Source organism: Zootoca vivipara, chromosome 14, assembly GCF_963506605.1.
Source record: "Zootoca vivipara chromosome 14, rZooViv1.1, whole genome shotgun sequence".
Classification (NCBI taxonomy): Eukaryota; Metazoa; Chordata; class Lepidosauria; order Squamata; family Lacertidae; genus Zootoca; species Zootoca vivipara.
Genome location: NC_083289.1, coordinates 47,667,388 through 47,691,445, shown reverse-complemented (window position 1 = coordinate 47,691,445; position 24,058 = coordinate 47,667,388). Strand labels below are relative to the sequence as shown.

At 45.8% G+C, this 24,058-nt stretch overlaps 1 protein-coding gene across 3 annotated transcripts in view; it reads right to left on the bottom strand.

The window, feature by feature from the left end:
• The window catches only part of FAM83G (family with sequence similarity 83 member G), a 49,178-nt gene that overhangs the window by 5,186 nt on the left and 19,934 nt on the right, over positions 1-24,058 (bottom strand). For 2 of the 3 annotated variants that reach the window (XM_035130545.2, XM_035130546.2), the window contains 2 exons: positions 21,568-21,692; positions 18,280-19,798 (listed from right to left, as the gene is read on the bottom strand). In XM_035130545.2, the coding sequence (XP_034986436.2) occupies positions 18,280-19,798; positions 21,568-21,692 (1,644 nt within the window). The remainder of the gene's footprint in view (positions 1-18,279; positions 19,799-21,567; positions 21,693-24,058) is intronic. The other variant, XM_035130547.2, reaches the window with a different exon arrangement.

Here is a 24,058-nt window from a genome sequence, read left to right as displayed (position 1 = left end):
AACCATAAAACAATACACTGTGTACATTTTTTTTTGTTAAAAGCACAAATTAGAATCCTGGATTATCAATCAGTTGGTGGCCCTTATTCTAATTGCCCCAGCAATTAAGCTAGCAACCTTAGCTGTTGTCTGGTCATTTGGGTCTGATAGAAGGAAATGCATTGTGGCCATGGTTGAGCGTCCTGGGATGGTTAGAAGGAGTGGAGTGATGAAGTTGCAGGGAACTAGGCAGAGGGCCTTCTCGGTGGTGGCGCCTACCCTGTGGAACGCCCTCCCAACAGATGTCAAAAAGGAAAACAACTACCAGACTTTTAGAAGACATCTGAAGGCAGCCCTGTTCAGGGAGGCTTTTAATGTTTAATAGATTATTGTGTTTTATTCTTCTGTTGGAAGCCGCCCAGAGTGGCTGGGGAGACCCGGCCAGATGGGCGGGGTATAAAGAATAATAATAATAATAATAATAATATATTATTATTATTATTATTATTATTATTATTATTATTATTATTATATCTCGTTCCTCAAGTCTTTATAAAGGGAACAGAACAGAAGGACATGTGCTACTGATTCTATACTACCATCTCCACAGGGGCAAAGTCGTTTCTCAAATAAGATCTTTTGGAATCGTCCCTTGGGAACAGCAGATGGCAAAACGTCCAGTCTTGCAAGTGTAAAGGCACGCCTGTATTTTGGGATAATAAGTTTGTGCAAATATGGAGCCATAGAGTCAAAGTTGGAAGTTGGGAAATGAGCGTACCAGGGGCAAAATTTCTTTATAGTGGCCAGGTTGTTCTGATGCTCTATGTCTTTTAAACGTTGACCGATTTGCTTTGTTGGGGCCCATCATAAATTGGTGTTGTGGGGATAATGCCTCTTGTTTGCCTGGATAGAGGATACAGAGGGGTGTGCAAGTGTGTGTAGGAAACCAAAACATCTGCAGATGTTTCAGTCCACAACTCACATCAGCCACAGCCAATGATGTCATCAGTCATGTCATGGCAATGACGCCACGATTGCTTCAGAAACAGGACAAGTTCCTTGCCCCAATGCACTTACAGTCTATATTGCAACCAAGGGGAGGCAACAGGCAAAAGGGCAGGGAAATGGAAGCAAAGAGAGAATGTGTTTGAATGTATTTATGTGAACTACCCTGTGATCCTCAGGTGAAGGGCAGTCTATGAAACAAACAAGCAAACATTTCAATGTTAGGGACAAGGGAGAAATTTGATTCAGTTTCTGAAACTATAGGCTTATCCAAACTTCCTTATGTTCCACAGCTATTTTCTCTGGCTCTTTGGTGCGCAATTCGAGCAAGTGGCAATTCAGCTTATCTCCAAATTGAAGTTTGCTCCAATTTAGCATTAAAGGGGCAATTTAGCAGGGCAAGGGGAAAACTCCTACATGATAACCAAGCCTTCAACCAACCATCGTTTCCAAAAATGCACGGGTTAGTTTAAAATGTGCATGAGTATATTAGTGAAAAGTACATGCTAAAAAGCCCTGTGTTGGGAGAATTTGCTTGCAAAAAGGTATACATTCGTCGAACTGCACACAAAAGTGGGTTTATTGGGAGAAATCTGCACAAAAAAGCCGAAGACTTTTTGCAAGGATTTGAAATAAAGAAAACCTGCAAATTGTGGCAGAAGTGCAGAGAACGGGATTTAAGATTGGAAGAATGAGAAACGGAGAGAAGTCAATATGGACAGATCATTCCATCGTTCTTAAGATACACCACAGAATGGAGACCAGAATGTGCCAAATGCTTTCCAAAGCGGTTTAACCATCACCAGTCTCTCTTCACAAGGAACTCTGGCAATTGTAGTTTTGGGAGGGGTCTTCCTAACGACTCTCAGCCCCCTTAACAAACCACAGCTCCCGGAATTCTTTGGGAGAAGCCTAAAGTGATTCCATGGTGCTGTAAATGTGGATGATGTTTTGGAAAACTTCCTCCAGCCCCACCCTGCATGGCCAACAGCCAGGTTTGATGGGTGTCGTCATAGCAAGATCTGGAGGGCCCCAGGTACCAGGGGAGGCTGATGGAGATACAGAGCTGGGACTGCACTTCCAGATGTTTTGGACTCCCGACTCCCACCATCTTCAGCCAGCATGATCAATACTCAAGGATGATGAGAGCTGTAGTACGACCCATGTTATAGAACAGGCGTAGGCAAACTCGGCCCACCAGATGTTTTGAGACTACAATTCCCATCATCCCTGACCACTGGTCCTGTTACCGTAGCTAGGGATGATGGGAGTTGTAGTCCCAAAACATCTGGAGGGCCGAGTTTGCCTGTGCCTGTTATAGACGCTAAGAATCTGAGCTAAGAATTGCTTGGTCCCCAGTTCGATTCTCATCTCTGCTGCAAACCGGCAGCCTGCTTTCAGTTTGCTTTGTTTATTACAGTTATTGACCATACATAAGGCAATGTTTTTTTGCTAAAATTGTTCAGGCAAAAAATGGGGGTTGTCTTGGGCGAGTGATTGGTGTCGAGCGGGCTGAGCTCAACAACTTTGGGTGGCCAACAACTCAAGAAATATTGATTTCTTAATTTAGGGTTCAAAAAAGCAAGGCTCATCTTATAGGTATGTCACATCTTTCAGGACATAAAACCTAGCAAGGCAGCTTGTAAGTAACAATGACATGTTTTGAAAGCACTGCAGAAACTCTTAACGTATTACAAGCACACCAGGATCCTCTCCTCTGAGTAGTCAGCGGTCCTCTATTCTCCTTGCCTCTTTCCCCTACTGCATGGGGGTGAATAAGCCTACCTTACATCTTTTAAGGATGGCTCAAATAAAGCAGGTGAAATATGCCGAATATGCTACAAGCCCTGTGTAGTAATCATATCGACAACCACCATAATCCATAACTGTAGTTATTTTATAGCCAGGACTATGGGTGATAACATGTTTAGCACCATGATATCTTTTTGTTAATGCTGATGGTTCAGAAATTTTTGCATGGACGCTTTAACTGAGATTCCTGCATTGCTGGGGGTTGGACTAATGACCCCCCCCCAGGGTTTCTTCCAACTCTACGATTCTATAACCAGGTACCACAGTACTTTGTCCTGGAACAAGGAGGCTTGCTGGCTGCCAAAACCTTTGAGCCAGAGAGACTTTCAACATGTTGAAACAACCAGGCAAAATTGCAAATATTTAGACAGCGACACAGACTTATTAGGGTGCCACACCTGATCAGCAAACAGGATCCATGACAGATGACCTGGAGAGGCTGGGATATTGCTCAGAAGCTTTCTTATATCAGGCCTTACAGCACAGCAAAGCCTAATTAATGGGTTTCCGCGAATGCACCGATCTGGGCCATTTTTGCTCCTCTTCACCATGATTCTTGGCTTAGCCCACAGGTGGGGAACCTCAGGCTATCGCACCAAATGCAGCTTTCCAAATTTCTGTATATTGCCCTCTGTTTGGGACCCTCCCTTGGCCACACCCTCCCTTGAGTGTTTTTTGCCTGGCTGGCAAGATTCAGGTCAGTAGCCGTGTTGGTCTGACACAGTCGAAATAAATAAATAAAAATAAACAAATTGTCCAGCAGCACCTTGGAGGCCAACTAAGTTTGTTCTGGGTATAAGCTTTCGTGTGCATGCACACTTCTTCAGATACATAGCAGTCAAGTACAACCATAGCTGCCAAGTTATCCCTTTTTTAAGGGATTTTCCATTATGCTGAATAGGCTTCCTCGCGAGAAAAGGGAAAACTTGGCAGCTATGAGTACAACATTCCTAGAATGGACATGCTAGGAGATGCTTTGTACCAGCCAGGAGAAAACTCCCTGTTTCCTCCTGAGCTGGGACAAACATCCTCCGCATGTGACTAGAGAGTGTGTGGGGTCTAATCTGGGGAAGAGGAGCACACCATCTTCTTCTGCCCCTCTCTCTCCTCCATTTTGTTTTTCTCTATGTGTGAGGAGAAGTGAATGCTTGTTTGCAGTCACTTAGGTACTAACTCCCTTATGGCATAGTTCCACATGTAAACCAGTATATACTTTTGTAAACTAAGCCTGCCTTCAGGGATCTAACTGTGAACTGAATGAATCATAGAATCATAGATTTGGAAGAGACCACAAGGGCCATCCAGTCCAACCCCCTGCCAAGCAGGAAACACCACCAAAACATTCTTGACATATGCCTGTCAAGCCTCTGCTTAAAGAACTCCAAAGAGGGAGACTCCACCACACTCCTTGGTAGCAAATTCCACCGCCGAACAGCTCTTACTGTCAGGAACTTCTTCCTAATGTTTAGGTGGAATCTTCTTTCTTGTAGTTTGAATCCATTGCTGAATGTGAATGAATGTGAGTACAGTGGTACCTCGCAAGACGAATGCCCTGCAAGACGAATTTTTCGCAAGACGAATGCGTCTTGCGATCTGATGGTGACTCGCAAGACGAATTTGTTTTGCGAAAAAATCATCTTGCGAATCGCGGTTTCCCATAGGAATTCATTGAAATTTAATTAATGTGTTCCTTTGGGCAAAAAAAAGAAATTTCAATGCATTCCTATGGGAAACCGCAATTCGCAAGACGAATTTTTCGCAAAACGAATTGACTCGCGGAACGAAATAAATTCGTCTTGCGAGGCACCACTGTAAACTACTTTTATATTCACTTTAATAAGATTGCCGTGTTTATTCTTTTTAAGAGGGACAAGAAGAGATCTTACCAGGAATCCTATATTTAGAGGCTAAAACTAGCCTGCAACAAGCAAACCACTGTGCGTTTAAAGGGGAATGTTTAAACTCTGCTAAGGTATAGAACTTGTTGACGCAAGTTAGGAAGGCTATCATTAAACAATATACCCTCCCCTGCCTCCCTGAAGATTCCCACAGCTGGGACATGTCCGTGAAGTGTAATAACGTCTTCTGCTTGCATGGAGTATGGAGAGATGCAATGTGTGAGAATGTAGAAAGCTTTGACTTTTGCACAACTGGAATGCAACCTACTTTGCCAAGCCATGAGTTGCATATGTTGTTCCACTCACTTTTGCAACAGGCCCCTGGAAATTTCCCCATGAGGGAATGTGGCCCAATATAAGGCTCCTCAGCCCTGGCTTAGCATTATGTCTGAACTGAATACTATCGTTTGTTTCTCTCCAATAAACCATAGTTTGTAAAGCCAATCAAACCTAGGCAACAGATTTGAACCACTTCAAATTTGGTGATGACCTGTTCCTCCAGATCAGCGGCACAGCCATGGGCACCTTCATGGCCCCACAGTATGCCAACATCTTCATGGCAGATTTAGAACAACGTTTCCTAAACTCCTACCCACTCAAACCTCTCTTGTACCTACGATACATTGACGATATTTTTATTATCTGGACACATGGACAACAGACCCTGCAAACCTTCCACCAGACATTCAATGACTTTCACCCCACCATCAACCTAACAGTGAACCAATCTATGCAAGAAATACATTTTTTGGACACTACTATAAAAATACAGGATGGATGTATAGACACCACCTTATACCGAAAACCAACTGACCGACAAACATATCTACATGCTTCTAGCTACCATCCCAAACATACCAAACAATCCATCGTATACAGCCAGGCCCTACGTTACAACCGCATCTGTTCCAACTCTACAGACAGAGAATCTCACCTAAGAGATCTACAGCAAACCTTTTTAGAACTAAAATATCCACCTGATGAAGTTAAACAACAGATCAACAGAGCCAGACTGATACCTAGAGAGAACCTGCTGCAAGACAGACCCAAAAAAGAAAATAACAGAACACCACTAGTCATCACATACAGCTCCCAAGTTAAAACAGTACAACGCATCACCAGAGATCTACAGCCTCTCCTGGACAATGACAGCTCCCTTTCTCAAGCTCTGGGAGGAAGACCTTTCATTGCCTACAGACAGCCACCCAATCTTAAACAACTCCTCACCCACAATAATACAACCACCAGACTTAACATGGACACAGGTACCAAAGCCTGCAATAAACCCAGATGCCAACTTTGCTGCCACATACACCTGGACAACACCATTACTGGCCCCAACAACATCCAACATACCATCTCAGGACTATTTAATTGCTCATCTTCTAACATTGTGTATGCCATCAAATGCCAACAGTGCCCTTCAGCTCTCTATATTGGACAAACAGGACAAACCCTACGCCAAAGGATAAATGGACATAAATCTGACATCAGGAACCACAAGACAGAGAAACCAGTAGGAGAACACTTCAATCTCCTAGGACATTCTATACAAGATCTCAAAGCAGCTTTTTTATTACAGAAAAATTTCAGAAACAGACTGGAAAGAGAAGTTGCTGAATTGGAACTCATTACCAAGCTTAAAACCATGGAGCCACCTGGGATGAACAAAGACATAGGATTCTTATCTCATTATGCATGATCAAGCTTTCTTTAGCGCCTCAGCCCTTGCTTTTTCCCTGCAGGACCATTTGCAGTCATCAGCAGTCGTTAACATCCATCAACAGGTTTACCACTCCTATCAGCCCATCACCCATTCCCACCCACCCCCACCACCCTCTGTATATACATAAGGCTCTTGTTACTTCTGTTTCAAGTGTATCTGAAGAAGTGTGCATGCACACGAAAGCTCCTACCAAAACAAAAACTTAGTTGGTCTTTAAGGTGCTACTGAAGGAATTTTTTTATTTTGCTTCGACTCAGACCAACACGGCTACCTACCTGTAAGTAGGCAACAGAGTGCGGCTTCTCTGAAGTGAGACAAATGTACTTTCTCCAAATATGCACATTTTTTTGTATGCAGTTTTCCCGTTTACATTTTTAAAAGTAATTTCCCCTAATATGATGCGTTCTAGCATGCTAATTTCACCAACATTTGCATTTCAGGGCACACTTTCTTTTAACGTATGCATTTGTGTACATTTTGTTGTTGTTGGAGTACTGCATGGCGACATTTAGAGGAGTGCAAATTCTGAAGTGGAGCTGCATCCCAGTTCATGGAAATGTGAATTGGCAAACTCGGCTAAATATGAACTGAGACAAGTTTCTACCCCCATCTCCACATCGTGTGCAGGAAGACACTCCTGACTCTGTCCTCCATCTCTTGGCAACACAAATTTCCTCAGATGACCGTAGCTGAGTACTATGAGAGAGAGGAAGGGACACTCTAACCACTTTCTCCACACTGGGCATATAATTTTATTAAACTTTAATCACGGCCCACCCCAATCCCTTTGTCGCTTTCCTTTTAAACCTGCCCACCCTCCAACACTGTAAACTTTTCTCAGTGGGTAGTTCCTCCAGCCACTTTTATTGTTTTGGTTATCCCTTTCCGCTCCTTTCTTACCTGAAAGTGCACCTCCACCCCCATTACTGGTACCAACTCTAGGGGGCACAGGCACACACCCCCACACGCCGTGGGGCCTCCAATGTGACTTCCGGTGTTTTGCGGCGCCCCAGAAGTCATGTCCGAGGCATTGTGTGGCCTCTAATGCAACCTCTGAAGCCCCACGAAGCCTTGGAAGAAACCGGAAGTCGCATTGGAGACCTCGTGAGGCCTCCCATGCAACCTCAGAAGTTGCATGGGAGGCCTCTCAAGTGTCGCTGTGACGCACGCGATGTTACATGACATCATGGCGTCACGTTACATCGTGGGTGCCATTGGGCACCCATAATCTGGGGCCCAATGTCGGCGCCCCTAACCCCCATCGTTCAGCCCAGACACTGAAATTTAGCTCCGATGGCCTTCTGGTGGCCTCTTCACTGTGAGAAATGAAGCAATAGGGAACCAGGCAGAGGGCCTTCTCGGTAGTGGCACCCGCCCTGTGGAACACCCTCCCACCAGATGTCAAAGAGAAAAACTACTGCCAGACTTTTAGAAGACATCTGAAGGCAGCCCTGTTTAGGGAAGCTTTTGATGTCTGATGTTTTGTTGTGTTATTTTATATTCTATTGGAAGCTGCCTAGATTGGCTGGGGCAACCCAGTCAGATGGGCAGGGTACAAGAAATAAAATATTGTCACCATTTCCTAGAACTAGAATGTCCTTTCCCCCCTCTTTGAGACAGTGCAGTCAGAATGGTGCACCCTTTATTCCAAATGTGGCAGCGTCATAGATTAGCAAAAGCGCAAGTGGGTGCCCCTAATTTCTTTAACATTGGGACTTATACACGGCTGCAAAGATTCCCATTTCTCTCTCTCTCTCTCTCTCTCTCTCTCTCTCTCTCTCTCTCTCTCTCTCTCTCTCTCTCTCTCTCTCTCTTTCAGCCAACATGGCATGCAGCGAATAAAGATATTGGAGAATTCTACTGAAAACAGGAGTAGAATCTCCCATGTTCAGAATGGAAATTGATCCAATGAACACAGTGTGTACTTCCTGTTGTTGCTTTCAGTCCCCAAATGAAATATAATTGATTATGTTCCCCTCCCACATCCTTGCATTGCATTTCCTTTGCACTGAAATGAATGGGGTGGAATATCGTAATGACAAGGTAACTTATGTCATTGCACAAATTACGCAAGCGACATAATTTCACCACAGCGAGGTGAATAACATAGTTTTTTGGCAAAAGGCAAACTGCAGTGGTATGGAAACAGCCCTGCATGAGACAAATACAGGGAGGAATGAAAAGCGATGCCTTCTTACATCCTCATCTGTGAATCATCTGAGATATGCTTCATTGCCAGGGAAAAGGCAAAGGCAGGGCTGGCTGCTGCCTGATCTTGCACCAAGCCAAGGTGAATCATGCACTTCCGCTGAGTCACAGGAGTGCCATCAAAATTCATTCTGCATTTCTTCCGCTTATCGGATGCAAGGAAAGGAAAGCGGAAGACTTAGTTTTCCTCTTCTGTGCAATGGGAAGAGTAGCACAACAGCGCTGTGAATAAGGCCTGGGCGGGATGACTTTAATAGATAATGAATAGTTATATTCTGCTTTGAAGATAATGAACCTGCTGGAGCATCCCTAATATATATATATATATATTGCAGCTTGCAAAAGTCTCCCTTTCACCTATGTTTGAAAATTGCCTCCCTACTTCTCCTTCCCTCTCTCTCTCTCTCTCTGTGTGTGTGTGTGTGTTTCCGTCCTCCTTTTTTGACATTGGGAGTCAGAACAGTAACAGCCTTCCTGGCATTTGCTATTACTGTTCAGCACACTAAAATCTATACCACTTCATCGCAATTGTCTCTAAGCGGGGAGCACTAAATCCCGTTTAAAAAATTAACTTACGACACCTGCGGCTTTCAAAACTGCAGTTGTCTGGAAGAGAGTAAGAGGAGTTTAACTTCCAGGTAAACTTGCACAGGCTAGGGCTGTAAGGCTGCCACTGAGATCTCATAGGAAGAAAAGTTCTGCCCTGTTCCTCTGCAGGGTCTCCTGTGCCAGGAATGAAAGTCACATGCTGATAAGAATCAGGGATTAAAAAAATAGTTTGCGAAGCTGAGAAGCCAGCTGGAATCGAGGAGAGAGATGGGGATGAACCAGGGGAGAGGAGGGATCCTGTTTTTATCGTTCCCAATAAAAGGCCCAAACTAGACTTGTCTTACCTGTGTGCATCCTCTCTCTGCTTGTTCCCCAGAGAACGAGTGCCTGCCCATGTTCATTGCTCTGGACTAGTGCAGGGGAGAAATTCATTCCTTTTGCATTCAATGGCAGCAGCTACCAAATTAACCCTCCCCAGAGTGTTGCAATTTTCACTCCTCTCGATTTGGTGATGTGGTTCTCCAACCAAAGAAGGCACAGGAAAATCCATGTGTATTAGGGCACACTTTCATTGTACCCCGGTTTCTAGGTGTGGGTGCGAGAGGTTTTTCTTTTGCACTGCTGCTTTCCCGCAGCAAACCTGATAGACGTTTGTTCCGATTCAGCGGTAAACGGCAGGTTTTCCTGGGGGGGAAGCAGCAGGATGGAAGGAAAAACCTCTTGGTCCCATCATGCTTTGGAATCTGGGACAAACAGAAGTGTTGGAAGAGCCCTTAGTGAAAAGGGAAGGATCGCTGGTCTAACTCAGCTTTCTATGCTCCTGTGATTCCAGCTACCAGCATCGCTGCATAAATGTCATTTCTAGGACAGGAGACTAGGAATAACAACCTGAAAAACTACAGTGTGTCGCGTGTTCTGTGTTGGGAGTTTGCCACCACTTCTGTAGCCTTATATAGGTTTAAAAAGGGCAGCACAGACGATCAAGGGGATTGGTGCAATTTCCCCGTGATGACATTTTCGTTTAGGGAAAAGGCAAGTTTATACATTTTTTTGCATGTCATGGAGAAAGTGGGTAAAGTTTTACTCCTTCTCTGCTAACACTGGAACTGGTGGGCTGAATGATGAAGCTGAATGTTGGAAGATTCAGGATGGATAAAAGAATGCCCTTTCTCTGCACAGCGCATAGTTAAAACTATGGAACTCCCTCCCATAGGGTTTAAAAGAGGAATGTATGGACAAATTCATGGGAGGTAAGGCTATTGATGGTTGCCAACCACAATGGCTGTGCTCTGCCTTCACAGCTGGAAGAAGCAATGCTTCTGAACCCTAATTGCTGGAAATCACAGGAGGGGAGAGGGCTCTTGTGCTCGGATCCTGCTTGCTGTGGTTTCCCCACAGGCATCTGGTTGGCCACTGTGAGAACAGGATGCTGGACTAGATGGCATAGCTGTCAACTTTTCCCTTTTCTCAAGAGGAATCCTATTCAGAATAAGGGAATTTCCCTTTAAAAAAGGGAAAAGTTGACAGCTATGCAAGATGGGCCATTGGCCCGATCCAGCAGAGTTCTCCTTACATCTTATGTACATATCCTTTGCATGTTGACTTGGAAGTATGGATGGAAGAATCTGACCCTTTTGGCTACTCTCATACATGTTTCTCGTTCTTCCAATCTGCTCTCCACATATCTATATCAGTTTGTGATTTTTAAAAATTCATGGGAATTTGCAGATTTCTCCTAATGTGCATGTTTTTGTCTGCAATGTTTTCATAATACGCACATGTTTGCAAAGCAACCCCGCCTTATAAATGCATCTTTGTATGCCGTTTTCAACAACGTATGTATTTGGGTGGGCACTTTCACCTGGCATTTGCATTTTTTGCACACATTATTTGGCTGGAAAAACTGCACTGCAAAATTTAGGTACCGGTAAGTGAAAATTTTAAAGGACGGTTGAGTTTCAGTTCCTGCATTGATGGAGAAAGTGTGAATTTAGGGTAGTTTGCCTTTAAATGTCAACTGAATTGAATCCCCCCTCCATCCCTATGCATAGCTGCCAAGTTTTCGCTTTTCTCGTGAGGAAGCCTATTCAGCATAAGGGAAAATCCCTGTAAAAAAGGGATAACTTGGCAGCTATGTCCCTATGTGGAATGGAATCCCACCACGCCTAGTAGAGCTTCCTCCCTTGTAATGGTCCAAAAGACTTCAGCCCTCAGCTCCCTGATGATGAACCCTGAGAAGTTCACCAGCATGCTTAGTCCTGCCCATCAACAGCAAAGTGGGAAAATATGGACAAGACATGCTTTTGTAAGCAGCATGCTCAGACACCCACGTCATCTTCAAAGCAGCAGGCATGCACTCATTGTCTATTAAAACAAACCCTCCCAGGCTTTACTCACGGGGCACCATGCAATTTAAATCCTCCCCCCCCCTTAATATTAATCACCAGGCAATCGCTTTTTGCATCTGAACCAGCCTTTAGCTACCCTAGGAAGAAAGTTAAGAAATATGCCTTATTCTGGACATACCTGTCCTTGTGGTTTAAAATGGGCTGAAGGCTTTGCACATATGATTATATATTGAAGTGTGTTGAGAGAGCAACACTTTGGGGCAAATTTTAGGGAGAGGTGGGGAGAGGCCTGACCGCGAGCCTGTAATTTATCTGCTGGATGGACAAGATAAATAGGTAACAGTGGAGGCTGTAGTAACCGAGGAGAGGATAAAATTATTTAAGAGAGGATGTCGTATCTTGCCAGGAAGATATTTCAGAATCTTCTACTTGTTTTATGCCAGCCCTCACTTAGGTTTCACAAAATTTTATTCAGATTGGCATCTTTTGTTTTATTTCATTTTAATATTTTGTAACAGCGGAACAATATTTTCATTTTAATGGAGCATGTTGTGATCTGCCAAGAATAGTTGGCATTCTAAGAATGTTTGTGTTGCAGCTCATCCAACTTAAGAACTAACTTCTATTGATGTTACTCTGTCCTATATTGATATTGTATTTTTTTGTGGTGGTCTGCTAACTGGACACAAATGGATGAATCAGAGCTGAACTGAACCATTCTCTAACGAGCTCCAGGTGTCAAATGAGGATGGGGAGCAATTTAATTAAAAGGGACCCCTTTTTCCCATAGGGAATTTGCTGCCATCACATGTAGTTTGGTCCCAAGTTCACAGCAGAGGCACAATTTGATTGGGGATTTATTGCTTTTAGAACACCGTTCAGTACTGGGCTTCAGTGGATCATAACCACAAAGTTTTATTTTTAGGGCAAACGTGGATATTTGTTTCTCAAGCGACAGCTTCCCTCTCCATGGATGGTCTGCTCTTGAAGCAGATTTTGATAAGGATTTGGGGTGGAGGCGCTGTTCAAAGGAGAGAACGTTGAAAACAGCAACAACCAACCATGGTTGCTGTTTCAAGCTCCTGGTTGCATCAGAAGCAACTCTTTGCACCCTGGCAGGATTTGGGATGCTAGTGAAGTTCTCCCAAGGCAGGTTCAGGAAAAAAAACTTTGCGAGTTTGTCCATTCCTGACTCAAAGGAGAGATAAGCTTTAACAAACCCCAGAGTTATTTTCTGGCTCAGATTGAAATTTGAGCCAGGGAAGGGTTTCTGGTTTCTCCCCTTATCCAGCCTCTCCCCAACTTGATGTTCTCCAGATGTTTTGGGCTTCAACTTCCAACTTCCAGCCAGCTGTTGGGCTGTTGGGAGAGCAGATCCAAAGCTCGAGCCACCTGGAGGTGGAAGTGGTTCCCCTCCCCTAAAGGTAAAGGGACCCCTGACCATTAGGTCCAGTCGTGACCGACTCTGGCGTTGCGCGCTCATCTCGCATTATTGGCCGAGGGAGCCGGCGTATAGCTTCCAGGTCATGTGGCCAGCATGACAAAGCCGCTTCTGGCGAACCAGAGCAGCGCACGGAAATGCTGTTTACCTTCCCGCTATAGCGGTTCCTATTTATCTACTTGCATTTTGATGTGCTTTCGAACTGCTAGGTTGGCAGGAGCTGGGACCGAGCAACGGGAGCTCACCCCATCACAGGGCTTCGAACCGCCGACCTTCTGATCAGCAAGCCCTAGGCTCAGTGGTTTAGCGCACAGTGCCACCTGGGTCCCTCCCCCTCCCCTAGCACTGCTGATTTTTGTCCTTGCAGCCTTTTAAGTTCTCCCTGTACACAATGAAACGGAGCAACGTCACTCTATCACATTGAACAGTGGAATATTTTAGAGGCTGAAATTTGAATAGTTTTTCTGGACGTTGGCTTGTAAACAATGTTCTGGGGGTTCCCAAGATCTCAGCCATTTCTGAAATAATGTGAGATGAGCTTGGGAGAGCTCGTCCATCTTTGTTCAGGATTGTGTGCATGCTGCAATTCTATTGAAGCTCAGCAAAAACAAACAAACAAACAAACAACCCCAAAACCTAGAATTAGTTGTCAAAAAACGCAGGATTCAGCTTCCTGAAAATACGAACTTCCATTGGGTACCTTTAAAAAAAAATCTATTTTCTAGCTTTAAAAAAAATTGTACTAGAGTATAATTTAAAATGCTTAGTGCCAAGTGTCATTTAGCCCTGCCTATATTGGTTTTACAAAACATACAATCAGCCCTACTGAATAAATAATGGGATGCTACGGTTAAGTCTCACTTGCCTACAATGCCAGCCACCTTTGTGGGAAAGAATTAAGGGAATCGACCGTAGGTAGCTACTTGCATACAAGTAGCTTTGATGACAATTAATTAAGGCTGCAACATGTAATTAGCTAGATGCACTGATTTTTATCTTTTTAAAAAACAAACAAACAGCCTTTTGATTAAAGCAGGTGTCCTTCTTGATTTGGTAGTAGATTTTTAATGGAAGAATTGATAGTAACTGCAGTTGGTGGACACCATCTTAAAATGTATAGAAACTAGCGCAGGCTTCCTCAACCTCGGCCCTCCAGATGTTTTTGGCCTACAACCACCATGATCCCTAGCTAGCAGGACCAGTGGTCAGGGATGATGGGAATTGTAGTCTCAAAACATCTGGAGGGCTGTGGTTGAGGAAGCCTGAACTAGCCTGCTGTAGAAAGGGAAAATCAGCACATGTTGCTCAGAGCTGCCAAGTCTCCCGTTTTCCCCGGGAAACCCCCGTTTTTCCAGCTATCCCCAGCCGAAAAAACGGATTTTTTTTGTTTTTCCCTGGTTTATTCTGGTGCGGCGGTCATTTTGGAACTGGGCGGAGCATGCTCAGAAGCGACATTTGATGCTGCTATGCCCAGTTCCAAAATGGCTGCAGCGCGACTTCTGGTGCGGCGGTCATTTTGGAACTGGGCGGAGCATGCTCAGAAGCGACATTTGATGCTGCTATGCCCAGTTCCAAAATGGCTGCAGCGCGACTTCTGGTGCGACGGCCATTTTGTAACTGGGCATAGCAGCATCAAAAGTCGCTTCCGAGCATGCTCCGCCCAGTTCCAAAATGGCCACCGCGCTACTTCCGGTATGCTACTTCCGGTCAGGTCCCTTATTTTTCAGAGAGGAACTTGGCAGGTATGATGTTGCTTTGGGCGCCACTGGCAAGCGGCCCTCAGAAGGCTGCAAAGAAGGAAATGTGGCCCTTATGCTGGAAAGGATTCCCAATCCCTGAAGTACATCCTTCTCTCTCTCTCTCTTTCCCACAGGTCATTGTCCAGAGGTCTCTCTCAGCAAAGAACCTCAATCACGCCAAGGCCGGATCCATCCTAGCCAGCTATTTAAAAATGCTGCCCATGGTTGTCATCATCATGCCCGGAATGATAAGCCGGATCCTGTACCCAGGTAAGTTGCAATAACCCCCAAAGAAGGAAACTTCGGGGCCCAATCCTTACAGGTTTTTCTAATACTCTTGAGGCACCACAGAAGGAGGAGCTGCTGTCACGGAGGCAACAGGCCTCTTCTTCTCTTGCTTTTACCCATCAACTGTTACTCAGAGGTAGACTTTCCCTGGACTTGGAGGTTCCATTTAGCCACCATGACTAGTAGCCATGCATAAATCCATCCTCCGTGAGCTTGCCCAGTCTCCTTTTTAAGAGCAGGTGTGGGGGAAGCATATTTGTTGGAAGTTCAACAGCAACAAGTTTTATTTTACTTTTTAAAAATATAGAAAAGGGGGGGGGGCTTGTGTTGTCCCAGCGTTCTTCCTCTTAAGTAATAGGGAGGGTTCAGTGGAACAGGAGCATGAGGTGATAACCTCGGGTGACGGCGGCAAGAAGATTATATTGCAAAGAAATGGAAACAACACAGAAAGGACACAATGAAAGGGAATTGATTTCATAGTAGCGTTGACAGGTCAGGAGCACTCCAGACTCTAGATTTTCAGACCTCAAACCTGACACCCAGGGGGTGGGTGCTGGTGATGTCACGGGGCAGAACCTGGTTATCCTTCCTCTGCACTCCGTCCCACCACTGAGCCCTGGAGACGGAAGTTAATTGGGAGAGGAGAGGACTCCCTGAGAGTCTGCACAATAATTTGCAGCCAGGTCTTTCCAGGCTGAAGCTTGCATGCTGCACACATCGTCTTCTTAATCATTTTTCAGTATTAGTGTGACCCTTGCCCGCCTGGAGATTCAAGCCCTTCCCTTGCCACCCGGAGGAGGCCAGGCAAACCTCGGGGGCTTTCGGCCAGTCCTGGAGAACTGGCAACCCTGTTTGGTAGGGTCTGCATCAGAGGAGGCGGTTTTGAAAGGGCCTCTGCGCTCTCAGTGGCAATGGGCAACTCATCGGAGCAGGCCGAAACACCTGGCCTATTTAAGCGCCTTGCAAGCGTAACAGAAACCAGCCTGACCCAGTCAATAATAGCACACCAGCTCAGGGGACGCTGCTGCGTCAAGACTTCAAAGGCATTGGCACGCCCAGCCTTGCAAAAGCCGACCGGCCCCTGGGAGAGGGAAGGCGAGTTGAAAGTATCACCAGCATCTTAAGTGGCCAAACGGAGGCAGATAATGTGTTGTGCTTGGCACAGATAAGTTTTCTTTCATCCAGAGAACTATGTCCTTACATCACCCATGGCTTGCAAGCTCCTAAGCACAGCTACTCAGAAGTAAAGGTGCAACCTATATAAAGATGGATAGATCTGGCGATTTAGGCGCTCTCATTTCCCCAATCTTAAAATCAGTTCTCACATATTTCTGCAGCAGTCCGCAATTACTATTTCTTTAAGGGGGATTTTTTTTTAGAATCCTCATGAAAACCAATCAGCATTTTAGTGCGAGTTTTTCTTAATAAACACATTTTTGTATGCAGTTTTGAACAATATGGACTTTTTTTTTACAAGCATCTTCCTCACTAAGCTATGCCAAGTTTAAAAGACCCCGTAGCGTTACCCCCCCCCCCAAATGTGTATTATTCTGACAGGAAGAGCAATGAAAATAGAAATAATGAAGTTTTATATTTCTGTATATACACATATGTAGGCGAGGATGCAACTGGAAATGTACAACTCGGCAAAAATATGTAACTTGCCAGGAGCCTATTTATTTCTTGCCGGCTGGGCAAAACCTGAAATTTAGCCAAATAAAATGTATTGAGAGGCCCCTTGTTATCTGAGGCTCTAAGCTGCGGCTTACTTAGCCTGTTTGCAAATCCCACAAAGCCAGCCATTGCAATGTTGACGAACAGACGCCACCCTCCCTGTTTTATAGCGTGTTTGTGGCGCTCCTCTCACGTGAGAATGCGCCCAGGCATTTATGCTTTTGATGACCGCGTTTGGAACAAGGAGAGACAGCAACACAGCTTAAGAAGGGTGTGTTTACGTGGGCAGGCCGGGCCATGCCTCACTCCGCTTTGCATAGGTGGCAAAATCCACACACACTGCTCTCGCTTAGGTGCCAAACAGGCTGCCGTGATCTGGGACAGCAGAGGCTCGAAATGCCGCAGGGCCGGAGCTGCTCCTCCGATTTCCTAACGTGGAGCAGCTTCCCCTCAAAATGCAGCGGTTTGGGAGGAGCGGAGTCCACGTTAAAATGTCAGAGTCTGGCAGACGTATTGCCTCTGGTGATGTGAAATTAAATGATTACGTGTGGGGCCTGCAACAAAATGTTGCAGCGGTGAGTCCTCCTCCTTAAAGTGCTCCGTCCCATTTTCTCTTCCACCTGGTGTTCTGTCTCGCTCCACCTCTACCCAGCAACAGCCACTGAAAGTGGGTGCTCAGTCCTTTGGTGGGCACCCTCTTTCTCCCCCCCCCCAATTCTTGTTTTTCTAAGTATTTATTCATCAGGTTGCTGATCTCTCTCTCTTGTGAGTGTGTACTTTTGTTACTGCTGTATAAGAACCAGTGTTTGGAGAACCAAGGTCGCTCTCACTTGCACCCAGGGTTTGGCCCCATGCGCTCTTATCTGTTTAAAGCAGTACCCTTTCACTTTAAAGAATTGTGGTTTCCTTCGAAGAATCATGGGAAGTGTCGTTTAAGAATGCTGAGAGTTTTTTGGGCACCGCCTATATTTCTCCCCAGCAGACCTACCAGAGGGGTTAACAGGCCAATGCTTCTCCTTAGAGAACTCCAGGAATTGTAGCTCTGTGAGGAGGGGAACAGGTTGCAGTATTCTTTTTTAAAAAAACCCTGCAGCTCCCAGAATTCTTGGGGGAAGCCACAGCTGTTTAACGTGGCATCGCAATGCTTTAAATGTATTGTGTGAATGTGACCATAGTTCTCTGAGTCGTCTACCATTTTGGAATGCACAACCAAACCAGCTTTTTGGCCAAGATCTTTTGATGACTGTCTTGGAGTCTCTTAGGCCAGACTTCCCACCTCCAAAACCTTCCTCCCATCTGCCCCATAGCAGGATGCAAACTAAACCTTTAGCAGAGATCTGATTGGTGGAAACCTTCTCGGTGTTGGCCCCACAATTCTGCCCCACCCAGTGACAAATACAGATTATCAGGTGACAGTCACAGTCATTAGCACAGCAACCATACATTGGGATCAAAGCTATATTATTATTATTATTATTATAGGTTTGATCCTATATAGGTCTGTCCTATATTAGCTCTCGGCTGTACTTCACGCCTGGGGAACCCATTCTCTTGTTACGCTACACAACTTTACAACAAACTAAGTGTAAAAGGGAACAACAGATAATCCTACCTGTGGAGCATTGCTCAGACAGGTATTGTAGCCGTCGGGCAAAGCATGCGGATTACGGTCCCTTCCCAAAACGCACCTAATCTCCTCCACGCTGTCGCTTCTCCTCCTCATCTGGCTGGCCACCCCCAGGCTTAGCATCGGCTGGGGGCTCCCCAAAGGACTGGGGTAGCTGCCCCGGCTCATGTAGGGCTCACTCAGCTTCCTCTGAAAGTCTGGGTGGTGCTGAGGGCTGTGCCCGCCTCCGTTGAGAAGGAAGTCAGAATTGGTCCTCCGCAGAAGCCCGCAGGGCCGCCTCCCCTTGCAGTATTCATCGGAGATGGAGGACGCGTCTGAGTGGAGGTGGCTGTGGTTGGTGGTGGAGCTGCCGGACAGGCTCTCATGGTCGCTTAACGTCACATAGTCCTCCTCTTCTTCTTCTTCCTCCTCCTCCTCCTCCTCGGCCTCGCCCCCTTGAACCCCGTTCACGGGGAAGGGGGCTACTTGCTCATAGACGGATGCCTGCCGACCGAGTTTGCAGCTGCTCCTTGCATCGGGAGCCTGTTCGGGACTCTCATTCTGCGTTGCATTTGTGGCACCTGTCCCCGGATGCTGCATTTGGGTATCCTCTGCCAAATCAGCTCCTTCCTCGGGACGTACAGTTTTCGCGGAGATCAAGTCCGTCACGTGAACCATCCGTGGTTTGGGGACTGGGGGCACAGCGCCCTTGGTGTCCATTTGGCCTTGAGTTTGTGTGTCCAGCGGTTGCTTCAAGTGCTGACTGTTGGCCAGAGTGGCAAACGTCTCTCCATTCCTCGGGTTCCCTGGAGTGTTTTCCATGGGGTTCGGACGGGCCTCCTGGGTTTGGGCCGGAGCAGCGACGGCATCGAGCTGTTGGCAAGGCGTCGCGGCAGGCTGGTTGTCGTGGCCTCTTTTAGCTTCTTGGGATTTTTGCCTGAGCATCTTCTTGTGCTGGGCATTGGCTTTTGAGACGTCACACACCTTGATGCGGTTCATCTGCGACAGCTGGATGTTCTTGATTTTGGGGTCGATAATGTTGATGTAGCCCAATATTTCGCTCCCGGGTTCTGGGTCAGGTTCAACCCAAGTTGGCAGGTATTCAAACATGTTGGCTTTCTCCAGGTTGAGGAGACCCGGGTGAATAGGAGGCGCCGTCTCGGCGATGTCGCTGGGCCTCTCGGATACCCGGGCCTCTGGGATGGCTTTCCTCTTCGCTTCAGCCTTCTGCTGCTCAGTGACGTTCTTGTCGCTGCTGGCCTTACTGATCTGCTCAGCGCTCTTTGCCTTGACGAGGGCGTACTTGGGGTTGAACATTTTCTTCACCACAGCTGGGTTCACGGGGGCGAGAGTGGGCAGTACGAGAGGCTCTGGTTCCGGCTCCTCCTCCACGGGGATAGATTTCAGGCTGACCCCCCGAGACGTTAGGTAGAGCTCCTGGAACTGCTTGTCAAATGCCTCGACCACCTGTCCTGTGAGGACCGAGATGATGTTCCTGTCGGTTCTCGCAGCGGACCAGGTGAAGCTGGGTAGGAACAGATCAGGGAGTTATTATTGACTTGCCACCCGCCCCTTCCTGTATTCAGATGAAAACAAAAGATCTGCTACAACTTGCCTCCCAATGGCCTAGTTTGCACTCAGCGGTTTGTTTTCATCTAACTATGGGAACTGTGGGTTTGCTGGAATGCACAGTCCAAGCCCAGCAGACCAACGGTGGTTTGTTTTCATGGCAATAAACTATGGTGTGAAGCTGTCTTACAAACTATGGCTTTAAATAGGATTTGATATTATCCCCTAACCTAGCAGCTTTTCTTAAACATGGACACCCTGTCTCAGATGCTCGCTGAGCTACAGAGGCACAAGACAAGAGCAGCTGGGAAACAAACCAAGTTTTGCAGAAAGAAGTTATACCCAGTCTGTGAGATTATTCGTGGTTTGTGGAACAAACCATGGGTAAAACAAAACTATGGCTTAACATTGTATGTGAATGCAGCCATAGTAAAGGCATAATTCTGAAGAAAACAAATCTTACAATAGGTGTGTGAATTTGTAGGCTCATCAAATCCTGCTTGGTCCTGAAAACAGACCCCCCCCCTTAATTAATTTCTAAAACTCTTCACCTGCCTGCCTCCTTCCAGTCATCTGAGGCCCAAGGAATTTCATGATAATAAACAAAGAACTGATATATTCATCAAAACTAAACAAAAATCATAATCACATTTGCCATAACAATGGAAAAATGTAATCAAAATTTCAACCAGATAATAAGAACGTGGATGGATGCTAATGATTGCTCGCCCACTTTTGGTCTTGACTTTTTGTTTTTTGGTATGGAAAGCATAACAGTCAATGATGCAGCACCCTGTGTGTGTGTGTGTGTGTGTGTGTGTGTGTTTATTCTAACACAATATTTCTAGGCCACTTTCCTATTGAAAGCAACAGCCAAAGCGGAATTTTGATGTTAGTTGCTGGCCATGCAAATAGGACTGAGATGAAGATGGGGATTGGTGTATTGGCTGCAGGGGTCACAAAGGCACTGATGGCTCTATGGCATCAGCGAGAGCAGTGGAATACAAGTGGAATGTACAAAAAAATGTCGCAAAGGGTTGCCACGTCCTAACAAAAGTGTGTGGCACCTGTGACTTGTCCATTCCTCAGGTTGAAGCAGTTGAGTGGGCCCATTTGGGGTAAGGTGATTCCCCCACCCCAGCAAACTGGTCCCAACCTCTGCCCCCAACCCCATGAACCTGCTTCTGCTTAAACCAGGGGTCAGCAAACTTTTTCAGCAGGGGGCTAGTCCACTGTCCCTCAGACCTTGTGGGGGGGGGGAGCAGACTATATTTTGAAAAATGATAATGAACCAATTCCTATGCCCCACAAATAACCCAGGGATGCATTTTAAATAAAAGCACACATTCTACTCATGTAAAAACATGCTGATTCCCGGACCATATGTGGGCCGGATTTAGAAGGCGATTGGGCCAGATCCGGCCCCCGGGCCTTAGTTTTCCTACCCATGGCTTAAACTATCGAAAGACCTGCCAGAATGAAAGAGGATGTGAATTTTCGTATTTGTGTCCGCTGTAGAACTGTAGAGTTGGAACCCCCTGCAATGCAGGAATTTTTTTCTGCCCAAGGCGGGGTTCTTGAACCCCTGACCCTGAGATTAAGAGTCTCATGCTCTACCAGCTAAGCTTTCTGGCTTCAAGCGGCACTGAACTCCTTGTCAAAAACTGCGGCAAAGCAGCAGATTCTCGGCTGGTCTCTAAAGGGAAGCCTAGGAAGTCCACCTACCTGTAGGAGCCACTCATGGCTTTGTCTCCATCCACAAACATGAACTTCTGTGCCAAAGCGCCCTTAAACTTTGTGGCCGAGCGGGTGAAAAACTCCGTGCCTCCGGTTGTGCGGACTCTGAGATTCTGTAAATGCAGAGGAGCAAGGGAATGAATGAAATAACATATTGGGGAAGCTACAGCCCCCCAAGTTTCTGTGAGGGAAGTCATGCTGCAGCTAGACTGGTGACTGGGGGCGGCCGCTGAGACTATATAACTCCGGTCCTGAAAGACCTACATTGGCTCCCAGTACGTTTCCGAGCACAATTCAAAGTGTTGGTGCCGACCTTGAAAGCCCTAAACGGCCTCGGCCCAATATACCTGAAGGAGCGTCTCCACTTCCATCATTCAGCCTGGACACTGAGGTCCAGCTCCGAGGGCCTTCTGGCAGTTCCCTCACTACGAGAAGTGAGGTTACAGGGAACCAGGCAGAGGGCCTTCTCGGTAGTGGCGCCCACCCTGTGGAATGCCCTCTCATCAGATGTCAAAGAGATAAATAACTAGCTAATATTTAGAAGACATCTGAAGGCAGCCCTGTTCAGGGAAGTTTTTTATGTGTGACATTTTAATGTATTTTAAATTTTTGTTGGAAGTCACCCAGAGTGGCTGGGGAAACCCAGCCAGATGGGTGGGGTACAAATAATAAATTATTATTATTATTATTATTATTATTTGCTTTAAATGTGCACTGGATGAGCTTTAAAATATATGCCCATTCTCCCCTTGTCCACCCACGCCTCCATTTCCCCCTCCCTCTGTCATTTCCTTGTGTATATATTTTATTTTTAATAAGCACATTTATTTTATATCAAAACAACTCCAAGCAATACATTTCCCACAAAACCAATACAGTAGTGTTTATTTTCTATCCCCCCCCCAAATTTTTTTATTCGATTTATATCAACACAAAAACAGAAATACAAATACAAAAAACAACAACACAACAAACAAACAATACAAAAACAATACAAATGAACTCTTATCTTTCCATCTCTTTCTTTTAACCATTGTGTTCCTCTTAACAATAGTGTTTGTTTTCGATTGCAAGCTCCTTGGGGGCAGAGGGAGTCTTTTCAAAGCATCATGAGCACTAAATGCAACGATGAAATAAACAGAACGACACTGATGCAATGCAACACAACACAACAACTGGGGAATCAAAAGAAAGGTTAAGGAACAAGCCAGCCGAGGCAATCAGTGTCACAACATGTGACATGCCAAAGGCTATAGATAGAATCTCCGGGAGAGTCGGAGAAAAGCGAGCTCTGGATTTTCCTGCCTTTCCTGTCTTAAGCGTTTCCCAGCTGGATTTCTTAACTCCTAAAACAGCCACTTTCAATTTTGTATGTCCCAGATTTGAGGAGAGTGATGGATTTATGGATTGTAAAAATTACACCGCCGGGCCAACCAAGAACACAACATTTTACACCTCTTGACAGCTTGGCAAACATTGGCTTGAGGGGGAGCTGCAAAGTTGTGAATGGGAAGTGTGGGGCTTGGCTCAGATATTTCCTCATTGCCCTTGTTCCAAAAGTGTTTTCATTCTTCTGACTCAGGCTGATACTGTACTGTAGTCTCTTTCGCTGAACCTGACTTTTTGACCAGAAGCTGGCAACTGGTAGAAACTGTGTGGCTGTTCTCCTCCCAGTACAGTCATACCTCGGTTTAAGTACGCCTCGATTTGAGTATTTTCAGTTTAAGTACTCCACGGACCTGTCTGGAACGGATTACAGTAATCCACTTTCCATTACTTTCAATGGGAAAGTTCGCTTCAGGTTAAGTACAGACTTCCGGAACCAATTGTGTACTTAAACCGAGGTACCGAAGAAATGATGCTTTTGAATTATGGTGCTGGAGGAGACTCTTGAGAGTCCCATGGACTGCAAGAAGATCAAACCTATCCATTCTGAAGGAAATCAGCCCTGAGTGCTCACTGGAAGGACAGATCCTGAAGCTGAGGCTCCAATACTTTGGCCACCTCATGAGAAGAGAAGACTCCATGGAAAAGACCCTGATGTTGGGAAAGATGGAGGGCACAAGGAGAAGGGGACGACAGAGGATGAGATGGTTGGACAGTGTTCTCGAAGCTACGAACATGAGTTTGACCAAACTGCGGGAGGCAGTGGAAGACAGGAGTGCCTGGCATGCTCTGGTCCATGGGGTCACGAAGAGTCGGACACGACTAAACGACTAAACAACAACAACCACTGTAATATGGTATTGGTAGCAGTCCTAGCAATTGACAGCATCACGTTGGCTGTTGCAGATATGTGTGTCAAGACGGCAGGAGGTTTCAAAATGTAACCAGATCGCCCAGAAAGAAAAATGTGACTAAGGCTGTAACCCTACGCACGCTTTTTAATGTGTGACATTTTAATGTATTTTTAATCTTTGTTGGAAGCTGCCCAGAATAGCTGGGGAAACCCAGCCAGATGGGCGGGATACAAATAAAA